The sequence below is a fragment of the Centroberyx gerrardi genome, chromosome 9 (assembly GCF_048128805.1).
Source record: "Centroberyx gerrardi isolate f3 chromosome 9, fCenGer3.hap1.cur.20231027, whole genome shotgun sequence".
Taxonomy (NCBI): domain Eukaryota; kingdom Metazoa; phylum Chordata; class Actinopteri; order Beryciformes; family Berycidae; genus Centroberyx; species Centroberyx gerrardi.
The window spans coordinates 32,711,977-32,731,487 of record NC_136005.1 but is presented as its reverse complement, the minus strand read 5'-3'; the positions used below and the strand labels follow the sequence as shown (position 1 = coordinate 32,731,487).

The 19,511-nt window shown below is 39.4% G+C and overlaps 1 protein-coding gene across 1 annotated transcript in view; it reads right to left on the bottom strand.

Annotated features, from left to right (window-relative positions):
• ctns (cystinosin, lysosomal cystine transporter) overlaps nt 1-10,542 on the bottom strand; it is a 29,908-nt gene extending 19,366 nt beyond the window's left edge. The window contains exons 1-2 of the mRNA XM_071903500.2: nt 10,472-10,542; nt 421-536 (exon numbers count right to left, since the gene is read on the bottom strand). Of these exons, the coding sequence (XP_071759601.1) occupies nt 421-484 (64 nt within the window). The 5' untranslated portion in view covers nt 485-536; nt 10,472-10,542. The remainder of the gene's footprint in view (nt 1-420; nt 537-10,471) is intronic.
• Between the last annotated feature and the right edge of the window lie 8,969 nt (nt 10,543-19,511).

The following is a 19,511-nucleotide window of genomic DNA, read 5'->3' as shown; positions in this document are numbered from 1 at the left end:
TAAGCCTACATGTAGACTTATCTATTTACATGTAGACTTACGTATTTATGTATCTTACAACAGTACAACTGATGGGAGGACGTAACATATTGGTGAGTGCATGCTGCCTGGGAGTGGGAACGTTACTAGTCAGGTGTTAGATGAAGATGCCTCCACCACGTATTATCACACAGTCACACAGATTTGACATCAATTGGCATGAAAAGTAGTGCCAAATGTAAAATATGCAAAAGGACAATTGAGGAAAAGACTGGGACAACTTCAATTTTCAACCAGACTCGGGCAGGTCAATCTAAAGTCTAGAAGCTCTGATGGTAAAGACTCGGTCAGAGAAGCATCAGAAGGCCTGCTAGTAGCCCGCTCTCTACAGTCAGGTATTCAGTTCAACTGAAATGTCCAGTGTCAGTGTCAGTCAGTCACCAGAGGTGTTGCTCAGCATCCAGAGAAGCAGCAGCAGCCTGGCCAGTATCCGTTTCTCCGCCATGCCCAGTCCTGCCAGCTCCAAAGAGGACAACAGAATGATGGATACTGCTGACCTGGAGGACATAGGCACACATAGCATCTGAACATATAGACAGAGCAATTCCATTCAAATTAACATTGTGTAATTACCATATTGATGGCACAGCTGCTTCTGGAAAGAGGAGAGCTGAACACAGAACTACAATAAGAGAACTGCTATAAAGAGCCTGTCCATCCATAGGTAATAATAATAATAATTATAGTTGCCGCAGCAGTGAGTCGGGGCCGGACATGAGGAGAAGGAGGAGGAGGAGAAGAAAAAGAAGAAGAAGAACCCGGCCCCTAATAATAATAACAATAATACATTTATTTGTATAGCACTTATCAAAACATAGTTACAAAGTGCTTCACAGAAATAAAAGACAGAGGTAAAACAAAAAGATAAAATACAAAACAATGAGGCACATTACGCATAAAATAAGATAATCAACATATACAAATAAATAATGAACATAGTATGGGAGTAACATTACAGAGGAAGATAAAAAGTCAGAAAATCAAAGTAAAAGCAAGTCTAAAAAGAGAGTTTTTAAGAGAGACTTAAGAGGACACAGCTGGCTAGCCTGATCTCTTCAGGCTCATAAGGGTTTAAAAGCTCTGTTATATAGCTGGGTACCAACAGATTATTATTAGGGAAGTCTTAAACTATGTGTGTCATAAATCTGAAGTGATTTCACAGCAGCATTTTGGAAAATTTCACTAAAAAGCAGCTGCATTGCTCTGAATTATTTGGTAAAATTTTAAAACGGTTCATATAAAAAATATTTACAATAATTAGTTGACAAATCCAATGGAATCCTTTTCTTTACCTCCATTTCTGTGCTCGCTTGTCATATGAAGACATTTTACTGTTCCATTTTTAAGAAATTCATATGATCACTACTCTAGACAAGTAAAATGTTGAGGAAACTCAAACAAATACTAGGACTGCAAGCAGTCATTGACGAGGCCAGCCAGATGTAGCGTAAGATGAAAAAGAAAGTAACAACAAAGAAAGCATGTTTATTCTGCAGCACCCAGGACTCAAACTCATGACATTTGACACCCATAGCAAGTCATGAACTTGTTGAGCAATCTGAGAAGTGGTTTGAAGAGAGGAGGCATCACACTATGACTCAGGCAAACACCAGAGTGCATGATAAGATCTGTCCATCCATACAAAGGCAGATTTCAAAGTATCAAATTGTCAAACTTTGTGTACTTTATCTAGACAAAGAGATGTCTGTAATTTATTTTTACAAGGGTTGAATACTCCATGAGTGACAAACTGATGTTTAGAGATGCTCCATTTTCCATTGACTGAAATAGTTTAGATGACAAAATTCCAATAATTAAAAAAAAAAAATTACATTTTTGAGATACAATTATGAAATTTTACACACTTCTACCATGACTGCACAATTTTGTGATTTATTTTCATGAACATTGGAGATTTATTTATTGAGAATTTGCAGTAGCTGTTTACAGTACTATTTACAGTAAAACATTTTGATGCAGTATGGGCTCAATTTTTGATATTTCAAAAATCTGTGTGGATCGTTTGTCAGGGACAGTCTGAAGATGTCGTGTAGCAAGTTTGGTGTTAATAGAGCAAAAAATGTGGGAGGAGATAGGTTTAACTGGTTTTACAGTTTTTGAGAAAAACAGTGTTGGACTTCATAATTTCTGCTAGCTTGAAGTGTGTGACTGTTTCTTCTCACACCAACAACAAGTCATGAACTTGTTGAGCAATCTGAGAAGTGGTTTGAAGAGAGAAGGCGTCACACTATGACTCAGGCAACCACCAGAGTGCATGATAAGATCTGTCCATCCATACAAAGGCAGATTTCAAAGTGTCAAATATTCAGTTTTCAAGATACAATTCTGAGACTTTGTGTACTTTATCTAGACAACAAAGAGATGTCTGTAATTTATTTTTACAAGGGTTGAATACTCCATGAGTGACAAACTGATGTTTAGAGATGCTCCATTTTCTCAATTTTTCTAGCTTAAAGTGTGTGACTGTTTCTTCTCACTTGGGCCTACATTTTGATGGAAGTTGCAAAGCCATAGCATGTACAGCTAATTTTTAATGAATTTCAAAGTTTTGAAATTTAGACGGTTAATATAGTGCCACTATCAGGACTATTGACTCCAAATGTTGAGGAAGTTTGGCGTGCAAAGTTTTGTGCATTTTCATGCAATTTCATGGGAAGGCAGTTTTCCTCTGAGGAAGAAGAAGAAGAAATTGGCAAATACAAGAGGGACCGACAGCAGAGCTGCTGGCCGGCCCCTAAACAACAGCAGAAGAGTTGGTGGCGATACTGGAGAGCAGTGATGTGGATGGTATAACCGTCTTGCAGGTTTACCTCTTAGAAAGGGGCGTGGAGTAACATAACTTTTGAAACAGTGAAGCTAAATATCAAAACAAATGCTAAAAGTTTTAATTTCAACAATTGCCGCATTGTGCTTTGTGAAATTACACGTAGCCTACCTCTCATGTGTACCACAGAGATACAAGCAAGCAACTTCCCTTGAGTGTATTTAATGCAATCATTTTTCATAATGTTAGCTGAGGGACATTGTAAATCAAATTTCAATTGTTAGTATTCAATTGTTAGAAATGTTAGTATGTGGCAACAGGGGAAAATTAGCTAACACTTGCAGTGAAGAGGTGGAGGATATTGCTGCCCAACAGCAACACCCTTAAGGAGAAAAAACTAATAGTCTTTGTAGGTGGCATATTCCTTTAAGCTATGTACACCATAAACATGAAGTGATTTCACTGTTTCATCTTTTATACGAAACAGAGTTCCGCCAGCTCAATCTAGTTGTAAATAAAACATTCACCGGAAAAAATCATTTTTGTCAGCATAGATTAGTCTGTACGGTTAGAAACACCTAGGTCGAACTAGATTCACTCTGAGAGAGAGCGCGACATCTGGGCAAACTTGATAAATTCCAAACCTTTTACACAAAATACAGGCCTGCTAGCTCAGTCTAGTTGTTACTGAAATATTGGCCAGCAAAAAACATATTTTTTTACACATAGATTAGCTACCACAGTGTCAAAGCCATAGCTACAGTAGCTACCTAACACCAGTTGACTGACCTGAATGTGGCTCCTTCCTGATGAACAGGTCTTGTGCAGTGGGGAAAACGCTGCAGTTTGCAGGACAGGCATGACTAGACTTTGCACATGTGATTGACAGGCAGGGCTTCCTTGTGGAAGAGTGGTCCTGATTGGTTGTCAATGCCCCCCTGAGATTTTTTTGACCGATTACAGGATGTGGGACGGCCACACAGACTGGATGTTTTCTTTTTTTTCTCAGATAATTTGATTTATTGATAGCTGTCAGGATTGAGAATTGCAACAAATATAACCAAAATGCCTCTAAAATAAATTGCCTACCCTAGCTTTAAGAGCCATGCAGGGGATTCAGTAGTGCAATGCTTGAAAATACCGAAGTGAAGTCACTTCAGGTTTAACATGCACAAAGTGTAAGACTTCCTGAAGAAAACTTGTTAGATTTCTGGACTACCTATGAGGTGACACAAGCTTCCTGATGATTTTAAGTTGCAATTTCATAAAAATGGAATAATACAATGTGTTCATATCCTTTGTTCCTTTCAGGAAAACTGACTCATTTAAAACTAGACTAGAGATATTCAAATTCTTCAGGTCGGTTAAACTGAGAGCATTCTTTGATAAGGGGGCTCCTAACCGCCATCTCATTTACAACAAACTGACACCGGGATGCCTGAGCTTGTATCTCCATATGGGGAGCTTGAAGAGACTGAAAGCTAAAGTGTTTTTGTCCCGCCTGTTCTGAATTATTCTGTTGCAACATTTTGTAGGCTGGTTGAGCAAGAGGTTGCTTCTCTCGTTCATATTAACAGTAAAAAAAAGACTCCATTCCAATATTGACTTACAAGAAAGCAAGGCTATGATTGAATTATCTAAGGATATAACAATAATGATACGTAATGCAGATAAGGGGGGCTCAGTGGTTGTGCAAAAAAAGAAGCATATAGAACAGAAATATTAAGACAACTGAGTAACAGCGAGTTCTATAATTCTAATTTCTAATTGAGTCCCTTTACAAACAGACACTAAAAACACTTGTACAATTTATTTAATTTTGATAGTTTTAAACATTTTGCAGATGCTTGCCTCATCTTTAAGGTCTTACATGGGCTTGCACCTCCCCCGATGAGTCCGTTTATAATGCAGAAGGATAATAGCGGCAGGGCAACAAGGGCAACTACTAGAGGGGACTGTGTCGTACAATACAGACGTAGCAAGTTTGGGCAAACAGTGTTCTCAGTCATAGCCTCCCACTACTGGAATAGTCTTCCTATTGAATTAAGATTAAGATGCTGATTAATGTGCACTGTCCCTGGTAAATAAATAAATAAATAAATATACAACTGTAGCAGCTGTAGCTTTTTTAAAGAACTAAACCTTCTCTTGATACTGTACTGTACATTTGACAAAATGGAGGTAAGGTGCTGGAGGTAAAGTTCAATCTCAAATGAAAAGTAACTTCCACTCATTTCCAAATATAAAAAAGAACTCAAGAGAATCAAAATGAAATTATCTGCTGACCGAAAAAAACAAAAACAAAACACCAACAAAAAAATGGTCATTAATTCTTCCAGTAGATAACTTTGTACTGTCCGAAGGCTATGTGACTGAGCAGAATCCAGGCTTTCATCCATCGTTTGTCCTTACTAAATAACTCTTTTATATGTGTGCTGAGACCACTGCTGCGTCCAGCAGCCTTGTATAGCTTCATAACACTAATGGAACACTCATTCTGTTTGTCCAGTTCCAAACTTTCTACAAGTGCCTCTCTTATGTACAGGTTGGGATGATATGGTCTAGATAGTTCACGGAATAAGAGTGAGACTATTGAATGTCCCCAGCATTGACATATCTAGATTGAGAGATAACTCAATCATTTTTGATAAGATTTCTGATGGTAGGTATTGAGCTCCAGGCTCATTGCCAGGATCCACTACCATGTCAACCAAAGGGTTAGCCATAGACTGAACTTCAGGGTTAGCCAGAGGCCCAGGTTCAGGGTGAGCCAGAGGGCAGTAATGTCGGCCGAGGGCGCAGACACCCCCACGGGTCTCTGAGGGTTAATTAGAATGATCTCACAAATTTGTATATCCTCTTGCACTAAATATATAAGAAATGTTAATCTATGTGCATGAATCTCAACTAAATAAACTGTATTTACTAAATTAAATAAAATCACTAATTAGCTTTCAACGTGTGATAAGGAAGACATAAGTTTGCAGACAAAGGAAGAAAGCCTAATGTCAGAGTCACATGACTGGATAACTTGTCAATCAACGGCCATCTAATGGTCAATTATGGGGACTGCCAAATAAAATAAATGTCTTCAAGAATGAACTATAGATATCATTTGCTTCGGTTTTAGACTCTTTGTCGAGCTTGTCATGACTGTATTCAAATAGCCAGGGATGTAAATAGGGCAAGGATTCTGATTTGGTAATACATTTTCATGTAACCTTTCAGGAGTCTGGTTTGGTATATATACAGAGAGAGAGAGAGAGAGAGTGCTGAATAGCTATAATAGTGTGGTTGAAACAGTTTACTTGAAAAAGTGATTTAAATACGTTTAATTAAAGATGACATTTTTCATGAAAAGAAATGGTGGTCTTTGTATTCGAGGACAAAGCATCTTCAAAGAGGTATAGATTTCATATTATACAACATAAGAGTAATTGTCTGTGTTTGCAAACATGTGTGCTCGCACTTCATTTGGTATTCAAATGGTTAAGGAGTAGAAGGCAGGGCTGGAGATAAGTCTAACCATCAAGTACCACAAACAAATAAATAGTCATAATTCCTAGTGTGTGTGTGTGTGTGTGTGTGTGTGTGTGTGTGGGGTCAGGTTTTTTAGCAGCTATTTGAAAGAGGCAACAGTAAGGGTAAGTGTCATGGAAGTGTGACACTTTATAGCATATATTACATTATCGGCTCCAGTTATTACATTTTCATGATTTTTTTTTTAACCCAGCTAATAATGTAATAACCAGCCAATAATGTAATAACTTATTACATTATGCGCAAAATGCGGAAAAATTATTACGTTATTGGCAGTTACTGTATTACATTATTGGCTGCTACAACCCCTTTAAGTTGTGACCCTCCAGTGAGGTTTCTCCAAGAGGTTAAGTCTTTTTTGAGTACAGCTGTGAATGATCTATTGATCTGCCAAGATGAATATGCTTTTATGATTCAAGAACACCCGGTACGCCCTATTTTTTACACACTTCCGAAGATTCACAAGAGCTGTGTGGAGCCTGTGCCTGGGCGCCCTGTAGTGGCAGGTACACAGTCTCTGACTGAGCCTATATCTCAGTATATTGACTTACACATCAAAACATTAGTGTCTCAGCTCCCATCATACTTGAAAGATACTACTGACTTCCTGTATTAAATAGATTCTTCCAGAACATTCAGGATAGTGACTCTGTTTGTACTATGGACGTCACCAGTTTATACACCAATGTACCCCATACAGAGGGTCTAGAGGCTATGACCTACTAGTTAAATAAGAGACAAAACCCTACTCCCCCTACCACATCTTTGGTGGCTATGGCTAAATTGATTCTCAACAGAAACTATTTTCAGTTTGAAGACTCATATTATTTACAGTGCCAGGGTGTAAGTATGGGAAGTCCATGTTCTCCTAACTATGCCAACTTATTTATGGGCAAATTTGAAGAAGAGTTTGTGTACCATAATAATCCTTTCTTCTCTTTGTTGAGATGCTGGTTCCGCTTTATTGATGATGTTCTTTATTTTTACGGGTACACTTGATCAACTGGAGGAGTTCAGAATGTATATTAACTCTAGAATGCCTTCTATAAAATTTTCATTCGAGTATAGTCAGGAATCTGTGGCTTTTCTAGATGTAGTTGTAAACAAAGCAGAACAGTTAAAGACCAGGATATACAGAAAGAAAACTGATGGCAACAGTTTTTTTGGATTAAGATAGCTATCACCCCCCTGTTCTTAAGGGATTGCCCTATAGTCAGTTGTTGAGAATTAAGAGAATTTGTAGTACTGACAACGCATTTGAGGAACAAGCTGCTGAGTTATGTACATGGTTTGGGTTTGGCACATCCTATCTAGTGATCCCCATATAGGTCATGTTTTTAAGAATGTTCCTATCTTTGCCAACAAACGAGCTAGGAACATAAGGGATACACTAGTTAGAGCTGACTGTTACACACGTCCTCAACATTTCTTTTCATTTACCCACTGGTAATTTCCCATGTTCTAATTGTGTTCAGTGTAATGTTATGATTACAGGAGAGTCTTTTCTACATCCACACTCTAAAAAATAACTAAAAACCCAGATATCTGAACATAAAAGTAGCATTAGGAATAGGGATGAGAAGTCCTCAGTAGCGAGTTACTTTAATTCAGCAGGCCATGACGTGTGTTCCTTGAGGTTCCAAGGTATAGAAGAAGTCAGACCTTTGAAAAGAGGGGTTGATAGAGATAAGACACTTCTGCAGAGAGAGAGGTGTTTTGGGAACATACTTTACAAACTGAACACCCAAAAGGCTTGAATGAAGAATTATTATTAGGGTGTTTTCTCTGAATTTGTTTGATTTCTCTTTGGCAGTGACTTCTTGATCATGTACTTCTCAAATTGATTGAATAATTAATTGAACTGTATGCATCTGTTTATTTAAGTGTCACTTCTGCCTTGAGCAACATAACGCTGATGATGGCTTATAGTTGAAACGCGTCCATCGTTTGTGCTCACTACCTGCCCATTTATTAAAAAGACGAAAGGATTTTTGTATCTGTAATTTTGATTCAAATTTTGTATTGTATTGTGGATGGTTGAGTACCCTTTCTGTTGGGATTCTTGTTGTTCTTAATTGACATTGGCATTTGCATGGACTGTCTTTGTTGCCATTTCATTTCATATTGGAATTAACTGCATTCAATTGCTTAATTCTTACATTATATTCTAATTGTACTGTGGTGTTCACCCTTTTTTTTTTCTTTCTTTCTTTCCTCCTATGTGTATATGTTGGTGGTCTGTATGTATGTAATTATTAGAAATTGTGAATAAAAATATATATATTTTTTTTTAAAAAGACGAAAAGGACATTATGAGTGCTGGCTTTTTTTTCTACAAATGTCAGTTTTTGGCTGTTCACCTAAGGAGGATCTTTTTTTGATCGAAATGTGCTTGCACTTGGCGGGGTTTGTTCATATGACATTTGAGCACAGTAATTAGGAAGTAGTAGGATGTAAAGAAAAGGAGCATGTGGCTTCTGTTGCTCGGTCATGCCGATTTGCCCTGTACAACATCAGACCCTACATGTCTGAACATGCAGCACAACTCCTAGTACAGGCGCTTGTAATATCACGCCTTGACTACTGCAACTCCTTACTGGCAGGGCTCCCGGCATGTACGCTCAAACCTCTGCAGATGATCCAGAACGCGCCGGCGCGTCTGGTCTTCAACCAGCCCAAAAGAGCACATGTCACTCCGCTGTTCATATCCCTCCACTGGCTCCCAGTTGCTGCCCGCATCAAGTTTAAGTCCTTGATGCTCGCCTACAAAGCAGCAACCAAAACGGCTCCCACCTACCTGAACTCCCTCATTCAGGTCTACGCTCCCTCCCGCTCACTACGCTCTGCCAAGGAATGGCGCCTGGTGCTGCCACCACAACAAGGCCCTAAGTCTCTAGCCAGGCTCTTCTCTTCTGTGGTTCCTCGGTGGTGGAACGAGTTACCAAACCCCATTCGATCCGCAGAGTCCCTCTCAATCTTTAAGAAAAGGCTAAAGACCCAGCTCTTTAGTGAACACCTTCTCACCTGATGGACTGTGTAGCCTAATCAAAAAAAAACAAAAAAAAAAAACTCTGTATCTGCCTCTATGTACTCTATGCATTGCCTCTATGCACTGCCTCGTAGCACCTATGTCCTGTTGGACCAGAATTTAGCTTTATGGCACTTACTCTCGTTGTTCTCTCCTGACTAGATCCTTGCTTGTGTTGTATTAAAATCTCATATGTATGTCGCTTTGGATAAAAGCGTCTGCCAAATGGGAAATTGTAAAATGATTCCATTGGATTTGGCAACTAAATATTTAAAGTATGCTTTTTATTAAATCAAATATGTTTATTAATGTTAACTTACCAAATAATTCAGAGCAATGCAGCGGATTTACTAGTGAAATTCTCCAAAATGCTGCAGTGAAATCATTTCAAGTTTGTTGTGGCCATAGTTTGAGATTATTCAAAGAAGACTCAGTTGAATTTCTGGACTACCTACTGGAAGGCAGGCTGTTATAGCAGTTCTTTTTCAGATTCGGTGAATATGCGAAGTGATTTTAACTTGCAATTTCTTATAAAAGCCACAGAAAAAGGTCTTCATTCGTCATCCTTCATGCGTCATGTGGGCAGCACGCAGAAATGGCTGTAGCCTATTCAAAAGTATTCCATTGGATTTCTGAACTATTATTGAAAATATTTTTCTCATCAACCGGGCAAAATTGGGAAATTTTACCAAGTATTATGCAGCCATGCGGGGACTAATGAAACTTTCTAAAATGCTTAAGTGAAATTATTTGAGGGCTATTGTACATTCGTGGAAAGTCAGGAAGTTTAAAGGGAAACGGTAACGTTAGTGAGTTGAACTCGAGGAGGTTTTAGGGTTTTATGTGCAAATATTTTGCACCGTAGCAAAACGGTACAAACTTTGAACGTGCCCCATATGCTTCACAAGAGGTGGCTCACTCGACAGCATATCATGACAACCAAATTTATACTGACTAGCTGGCAAACCATCCTAAACTCGCGCTCAGAAGCATTAAAATCACTTTGTAAACATACATTACAGTGTCGACAAATGCCTTGATATGAAATGGTAAGAAAATTATTAAAACTGTCTCCTTACCGCAGTTGGGTTTGTTTTCACTGCTTCCGCATGATAAACTGCATCAAATCAGCTGCAGATCAGCTGTCTTCTTGTTCCTGTTCCTCTTCTTCGTCTTCTTCTTCTTGTCTTTTAACGGCCGCTGGCAACCAGCGTCATAAGTGCATTACCGCCACCTTCTGCTTGGGAGTGGGAGACTAAATTCTACCTTTTAATTCTGTTTGACTAATAAAATCAAAGAAAATTCTGCAACATGTGCCACTTGATAAATTCATTATTGTCTTCATTGTGAAATCCTAATTTCCCGGCTTTCTGGATCCTTCTTTCATATGTTCTCTTTCCTCCTCATATTCTCCACACTGCATAATCACATGGACTGACTCTTCAGCCTCACATAGACCAGTTGGATGGTTTCCTATTATCTTGAGTGTTTTATTTAAGTTGCAATGACCCAGCCTTATTTGATTGATTATGACTTCCTCTCTTCTGCACCTACCTGCATTTCTAAATGTTTCATTGTTTTGAAAATTATACAAAAATCTTCCCCTTAACTCACTGTCCCACTGTTCTTGCCATTTATCCACTGCACTCCAGATCATTCCTTTGAATTCAGGGTTATATCAAACTCAATTGCTTCTCTTTGCAGTGCTTGTCTGTTCTGAGAGTAGTGTTCTTTAACATGATTTGCGAAAGCTAATACCAAGTCTACTTGACCTCTCTCAGTCCTCTTATGTATTCTACCAAGTGCATGTCGGTCAGTGGAGATGCTCAACATCTGGGATGATTACTGCTGGGGTCAATCTCAAATTCAATACACCCATCTCCTCAGCATATCGGTTTCCAACCCACCCAAAACTTGATTTTTGCCCTCTTGCTCATTCCCAACACTCCTGTAAAACTCCTTTTGTAGGATGATGTTCTCCATGTCCCTGAAAATTGCCCCAGTAGTTAGTCATTAGCGGTTTCTTTCTAATCACTAGTGGCATCGCTCCTGCTATGACTTCCAGGGCTGGTATAGGGTTTGTTTTCACTGCTCCACAACACAGTCTAAGAGCTTGAGCCTGAACTTTTATTGAGCTTTTCAATCAAAGTGTTTGATGCTGAACCATAAGGCACACTACCATAGTCAAATACAGACCGAATTAATGCTATATTTACAGTTTTTAGAGAGAAGTTTGCACCCCACTCCACCCCACTTAGACACCTCATATTACTTCTCCAGAACCTTGCTGATATGCTCTGCCTGTTCCTCTTCTTTTTCCTTCTTCTTCTTCTTCTTCTTCTTCTTCTTCTTCTTCTAGATTTTCAGTAGCTTAGACACTTCCAGGTGTATTACTGCCATCCACTGGTCAAAAATAAAGCATTTAGCTGTAGGTTCTCTCTAGATCCGCGGATCTATACTGGTAGCATAAAAGGACAAGACTCTTTTTTCAATTAACTGATGGTTCTTATTTCAGCTTAGCAGAGTTTCAAGAGAAAGAGAAGAAACATTTAGCCACTTCCCCAACCAGTATCGCCCTCTCTTTTCTATATTACGTACAGTCTAACACGTTGGACAGTTTGAAGTTTACCACATTCACATAACCCATCCTGATGTATCCCTATTATCTTTAATCCACTATTCAAACCACAATGACCGAATCGCAATTTAGTCAGTTTAACAGTGTGCTTCCTATCACCACTCATATAAATACTTCCCCTCTAAGCAGACTTTTGGATTGCAAGATACTGTCTTCCTCTTTCCTTGTTCCATTCATGCTGCCATTCCTTCTCAGGTTTCTCTCTGATAATACTACAGCACTCTAATCTGCCATATAATAAATTCAGCTCCACCTTTTCTCTTTTTAGTGTAGATTTTGCAATTTTATTTCATTGACCTTTACCCCCACATGTGCCGGAACCCACAGCAGTCCCACCTCACACCCAAGTGTCTCTATCCTATACAGGCACAATGGTATCTCATTCAGTAAATCAGGATGTACATTTGGTGACCCATACTTCAAAGCCATCAAGGCAGCTGCTGAGTCTGTACATATGACCACATATTCTGGTCTCACTTCTTCTGTCCACCACAGAGCCCAGGCTATGGCCATTAATTCAGTGGAGAAGACTGAAATCATGTTTGAAATCCATTCCTTTTCCAATTTGAAGCATGGGTATATAAATGCCAAATCCTGACATCCCACTTTAAGGATTCCTTGAGCCATCCGTAAAAATCTGTAAATGAGACCCAGACGTCTGTTTTATATGGTCTTCACCTGCCTCACTCCAATTACTAATTCCTCCCTCCCTACATTTAAGTAATAATGTGAGATCTATTTCTGGATAAGGAATAACCCAAAATGGTATAGCTGGCAAAGGTGGATAAGGCACAACATTTGATTCTTCGATACCCACTTTCGGAGCCCATTCCTTTACTTTGAATAACTAAATTCCCCTCCTGTCTTTCTCGGAGAACACACACATTTCATTTATCACACTCTTAACAGAAAATGTATTTGTATACCCACATAACCTTACTCATCTTTTTAAACCTGCAATAAGTGGTATCAGATTTATAACAAATCCTGAAACTAATGTGTGCTATGTGGAGATTTCATTGAGACATAGTGATATAAACCAATATCCACGGTGCTTTACTAGGTTTGTCATGAGGGCCCCCCAGTAGTGCAGTAGCTTTACTGTGCTTTATTACCTACGCCAAGGAGGTTATGTTTTAAGTTATGTTTTTGGTTGTAAGGTCTGATATCGCCAGTGCTGGAAATGGGGCGGAAGGGTTAGGAGTAAAATGCAAGGGGCGATGTTCCACCTCAGAATAATCCGAACTTTGTTTGTCTTATTATTGAATTTATACAGCAATTCTAAATTCAAACCAGACATCAAAAGTCAGGAAATTATTTTTCAATGGCCGCAAATGCTGGTGAAAATCAAAGTACAATAATCTTTCAGTGCTGGTAAAGGAATCATTCCTTCGATGGCTGATGGCCAATGGCAATGCCTGACGCCCGGCGGCTGTAGTGGAGCAGGGCCGTAACCCAATTTGGCTGCTGGCAGCCGCCAGTCAGCAGCTTCCCTCAGCCTGACGATACCAACATACACAACTTGGAAATGTAAGGAAATAGAAGTCTAAATCTCCCTCTGCAATGTAATATCACACATGACCTGTCTCCTTCTCTTTCTCATAACTTGCATAAGCCAATAACTGGCTAGCCTTGTATTTCCATTAGGAAGTGAGCAGATAGAAAGTAGATGAACAGGTAGGGGTGTGTGTGTGTGTGTGTGTGTGTGCATGTCCATGCACATCAGTGCATAGCCCAAAAAGTTCTAGTGATTTAATGTATCATTGAACTGGCAGATTCACTGCACAAAATGTATTCAGTATTCAGAGAAATAGTGAATTTTCAGAAACAGAGGTCAATAGGGTGAGCTTCATCTTATCTGTCTACTTGTGAAATTCATAGTGATGTGGCATAAAAAGTAAAAAAGGGAAATATTCATAATGCCTCTTAAAGTAGTAGGATAGGTCTGTGAAATGTTTTCTTTTTGATACAGAATAAGGAAGATCACCAAGCAGTAGATTTAAGAATAGATCAGATATCTCACTTAGAGATTCTCTATGAAAACAGGCCCAGTGTTCTAAACACAATATTCAACAAGCAGAAATCATATGATTTATTTTAAATTGTATCACCTTGGCAGAATTAGAGTGAGGAAAAAGCAGTTGACTAATCTAGTAGGCTATACATCACAGGTGCATATATTACATTGCTCATATTGGTTGTGTGGATGATGATACTGTGGACCTCTGGGTCGGGTCCCCCAGTAAAATCTGGCCATTTCCAGCACTGGATATCGCTTATTGCAGGTTTAACTGAATCTTGTCTAGTTTCTCTAAGGTAGATGTAGCTGCTGACCCATATACATTCATAATCCATAAGCCATCGAATAATGGCTTGATACATCATTATCATGGTCTCCCTTTCAGCTTCCCATTCGCTTCCAGCCAAGCAGTGAAGAATGTTAATTTCTTAAAAAATATGAAAAGGTAGCACATCTCAAATTTCCAAGTCAAGGAGGACAAAATACTAACATTTCACTTATTTATTTGGTTCACATCACAATAGAAAAATGCTTACGCGTTTCAGCACAGAGCCTTCTTCAGACCGTTTGAGCTATACAGGTTCAATTTGGTAATATACACAAGGGTAGAGTTAATACACAGCTGGGAGTTGGACCCAATTATTTAGGAACCAATCACTTCTCTTATCCCATGGTTCTAGATACAAGGACCAATCTCAATATGAAGCTTCACAAAACACTGTTTCTGGCCATCACTATTAAAGGGTAACTTCGGTATTTTTCAACCTGGACCCTATTTTCCCAACTTTTTGTGTCTAAGTAACTAATGGGGACAACAATTTTTGAAATTGGTCCAGTATTGAGCGAGATCACGTCAGCCGGCAGCCACAAAACGGGGCAAATGTGAACCGTCAATGTACGTCCACTAAAAGTGCTTGTTTTTGCCACTGACAGGCTCAGATTGTTATTATAAGTGTCTGATAATTCATTAAGTCCATTTGGTGTCATAGTATTGAGTGTGTATATCCAGAACATTTCTCTCTGGGCCAATTTCTTCAGAACATCACCTCCTCTTGTAGGCATCATGACTTTCTCAATCCCACAGAATTTTAATGAAGAGGGTGAACCATGATTTGCTTCAGCATAATGTTTTGCAATTGCATAATCCATATTGCCTGTACGGATTGCAGTTTTGTGCTCCGATATTCATTGTTTACGGGGCCGTTTGGTTTGTCCAACGTATGCTAGACCACAGGGACATAATAACATGTAAACCACATGAGTAGACTTACAGTTTATAAATTCCCGAATAGGAATTTTCCTCCCAGTGTGAGGATGATTGAACGATTTCGTATTTGTTGTATTGTTGCAGCAGGCACAGTTACCACACCTATACATGCCTGTTGTTGTCAGCCATGTGGTCTTGTTTTGAGTCATATTTTTGTACATGGCAATGTTTTTAATTGTGGGTGCTCTCCTGAACGAGAAAAGGGGTGGGGATTTGCAGAAGTCCTTCAAAGATTCTTCTGTTTGAAGCACATGCCAGTGTCTCTTGAGTGTCTCTTTTATTTGTGAAGCACAATGATTATATTCAGTAGAGAAACAAGCCCGGCTTGGATTCTTTGTTTTTTACGTATTAGACAGGAGATCAGAGCGAGAGATGGTATTGGCACGTTGTATGGCTTTCTGAATAGAGTTGGAGGCATAACCTCCAACTCGTACCCTGCCGACTGCAGACTTGCGGGGACGTGAGACCGTGGGAGGCCGTGATGCGAAGTGGGGACCGGTGCGAAAACACTGGCGTTGTCCCGAGTGTGGCCCGTTGGCGGGCTGCAGACCAGGGAGCCGTGGTGTTAGGGATGAAATCCCTGAAAACCACGTCCTCCAGCTGCAGCCCTGTGATGACGAGAAGGTGGGCTGCGTGAGGTCCGGGAACTCGGCGAGAAGACGGAGAAACACACACAAACGCACACAATATAACTGTGTGTGTTAAACATACCCAAACCACAGATTATGGTGAATAATGTCTATAGAGTCCGCCACAAGTCTGGTTTTCTGAGTCTGACGTCAGCTCAACGTAATGTTGTGTTTTTGAGCGCGAGGTAAATTGTCTTGCTCTGTGGGTTAAAAAATAAATGACACACGAGTTGATGTAGTCAACGAGAGAAGTTGTCCGTCTCTGCATTCCTGCCACTTCTACACCAGTGTTATTCAGCTGTAACGCTAGCTCAACAGTTTTAGAACTATAGCTGAAATATTCAAAAATTGCATCTCATGGAGGCCTGCTGGTCATTCCCCCTGTACATAACATCTTACCTCTTTTAGAGTTGACACCTTTGTTTGTCCTGTACATTAGTTTGTACAGTACTCACATATACTCTAAATTGTCTGTGCTAAATAATGTATAACATATAATATAGATAAACGTCATTGTCAGTGTAATGTTCTTATGAAGCTAGCAAAATTCAATAAGTTACCCTTTCTCATTCCCTAGGTTATCAGAAGAATGAATCAGCTTCAGGATCCACCTACATATATGTTAATCATCCTGGTCTGCAGCCTGTATGTTTGAATGTGTTCTCACTACAGAACGCAATGAACATTTAATAAAGCAGATTATGGGCCCTTACAGCTTAGAGGTATAGAGCAGTAAGTTTCTTTTATGCATTCTGTGCATGAATTGATTTGAAGATGTGACTTTGGATAATACTTTACATGACAATAAATTTGAGTAAAATAACTGTGTTGTTATACTTTATTACACATCCATGTAGAAAAAACTTCAGCACACCTAAAAGTCTTTTAGTGACAGGGGCATACACTTGCATGGTGCTTTATTACATTTCACTCATTGAAATGTAATAAAGCACCATATACAACCCCAAATCAGAAAAAGTTGGGACGGTATGTTAAATTAAAATTAAAACTGAAAACAGTGATTTGTAAATTATCTTTGACCTGTATTACATTGAAAACAATACAACAGCAGATTATTTGATGTTTTACCTCATGAATTTTATTGTTTTTTCAAAATAAACACTTATTTCAAAAAAAGTTGGGACAGTAAAGCATTTACCACTTTGTAATGTTGCCATTCCTTTTCACAACACTTAAAAGACGTTTGGGGACTGAAGACACCAAGTGATGAAACGTTTCAGGTGTAATTTTGTCCCATTCTTCCTGCAAACAAGTCTTAAGGTGTGCAACAGTACGGGGTCTTCGTTGTCGCATTTTGCGTTTCAAAATGCGCCACACATTCTCTATTGGGGACAGGTCGGGACTGCAGGCAGGCCAGTCCAGCACCCGCACCCTCTTCTTCCGCAGCCATGCCTTTGTAATGTGTGCAGAATGTGGTTTTGCATTGTCTTGTTGAAATATGCATGGGTGTCCCTGGAAAAGATGTCGTCTTGAAGGCAGCATATGTTGCTCCAAAATCTCTATGTACTTTTCGGCATTAATGGTGCCATCACAGAAGTGTAAGTTACCTTTGCCAAGGGCACTGACACAACCCCATACCATGACAGACCCTGGCTTTTAGACTTGTTGCTGGTAACAGTCTGGATGGTCCTTTTCTTCTTTGGTCCAGAGCACACGGAGTCCATTTCTTCCAAAAAAAGACCTGAAATACTGATTCGTCTGACCACAATACACGTTTCCACTGTGTGATGGTCCATCCCAGATGCCTCCGAGCCCAGAGAAGTCGACGGCGCTTCTGGACATGGTTAACATAAGGCTTCCTTTTAGCACAGTAAAGTTTTAACTGGCATTTGTGGATGTAACTACGTATTGCAGTGCTTGACAAAGGTTTGCCAAAGTAATCCTGAGCCCATGTGGTTATATCGCTTATAGATGAATGATGGTTCTTGATGCAGTGCCGTCTGAGGGATCGGAGAGCACAGTTATCCAGCTTAGGCTGCGCCCTTGCCCTTTACACACTGAAATTCCTCCAGATTCCTTGAATTTTTTACTTATGTTATGCACCGTAGAGGGTGAAATATATTTCTTTGAGGAACATTGGGCCTCATGCAGCAACATTCTCTTAAATTTCTCTTATATTTTCTCTTAATTTTCTGTTAAGAGAAAAAATAAGAGAAGTCAACTCCAGATGCACCAAACGTTCTTAACTATCCAAATCTGCTCTTACCCAGGTGTGCTGAATGATGAATCCCACTTGAACATAAATTGGAGGCGCGTGGCCGATTGTTTATTAGCATAGGTAACGCCCCCTAAACACCATATAAGGGCAGGTGTTGTGCCGTGTGCAAATACTCTGGCACATGGCCAAGAATTGGAGAGGTGCTCTTGGCAATCTGAAACGACTCAGCAGCCATTCATCCGTCTCATCAAATCGATTTCTAAAAACGCGTTCTCTGCGTAAGGCCTGATGGCCAAAGCATCTAAGAGCAGTATGTAAGCCATTCAGAAGCTGAATGCACGCAATATCATCCAAAGGTTTTTATAGTCTTAATTGGGATCAATGGACCAATAGTATTTCTTTAGCCCACGAATTTAATAATCCAATCATTATAATTACTCTAAAACATAATAATCTAAATTTGATTATATGATATTCATGCGTTTTTTTTTATGTTCCTCAAATTTAAAACTTATGTTTCCTTGCGTTGGACAAACAATTTGTGGACTGTGAAAATGAGATGTTTTTTTCTTATCTTGGTAAGAGTGCTCTCGACCACTCGTAAAATGTTCTCTTACCTAAGAGAAGAGCAAAAATAAGAAAACATTGGTGAATCCCAGAAATCAATGGGTACTAACAAAATAAGAACAAATCGTGGATACGAACAAAAATAAGAGAAAATTTGTTCGTATATCGCTTCCTGCATGAGGCCCATTGTTTTTAAACATTTCAATAATTTTCTCACGCATTTGTTGGCAAACTGGCGATCCTCGGCCCATCTTTGCTCCTAAAGGACTAGGCCTTTCCTGGATGCTGCTTTTGTACCAAATCATGATTACAATCACCTGTTGACATCACCTGCTTCAAATCACATCATTATTTAATTATTTTACCTCATTACTAGCCCTAAATTGCCCCCGTCCCAACTTTTTTTGGAATGTGTTGCAGGCCTGAATGTCAGGAATGGATGTATATTTACAAATGAAATGAAGTTGACCAGACAAAACATGAAATATCTTGTGTTCATACTGTCTGCAATGAAATACAAGTCAAAGTACATTGTGGCACTTCACAAAATCAATCCACTTCTTCTTCATCTCATCATTCTTCGGAAATTTAAATAAGGAGACTGAGCTGTTTTGTAAATTCTGGCATCCAGGGAAGATGCATTTGCGGGACGAAGGCATAGCTAGCTAGCAAACAGTAGGCTGTAGTAAAAGTAGTAACTCGCGATTGAGCGGGAGAACCACTGATGCTAATGCGCTCTAGTTTTTATATAGTGTTAGGGGCGGGGCCATGCTAAGTATGGCTCCAGTGCGTCATCGAGCCACCAGTAAGGCCCGCCCA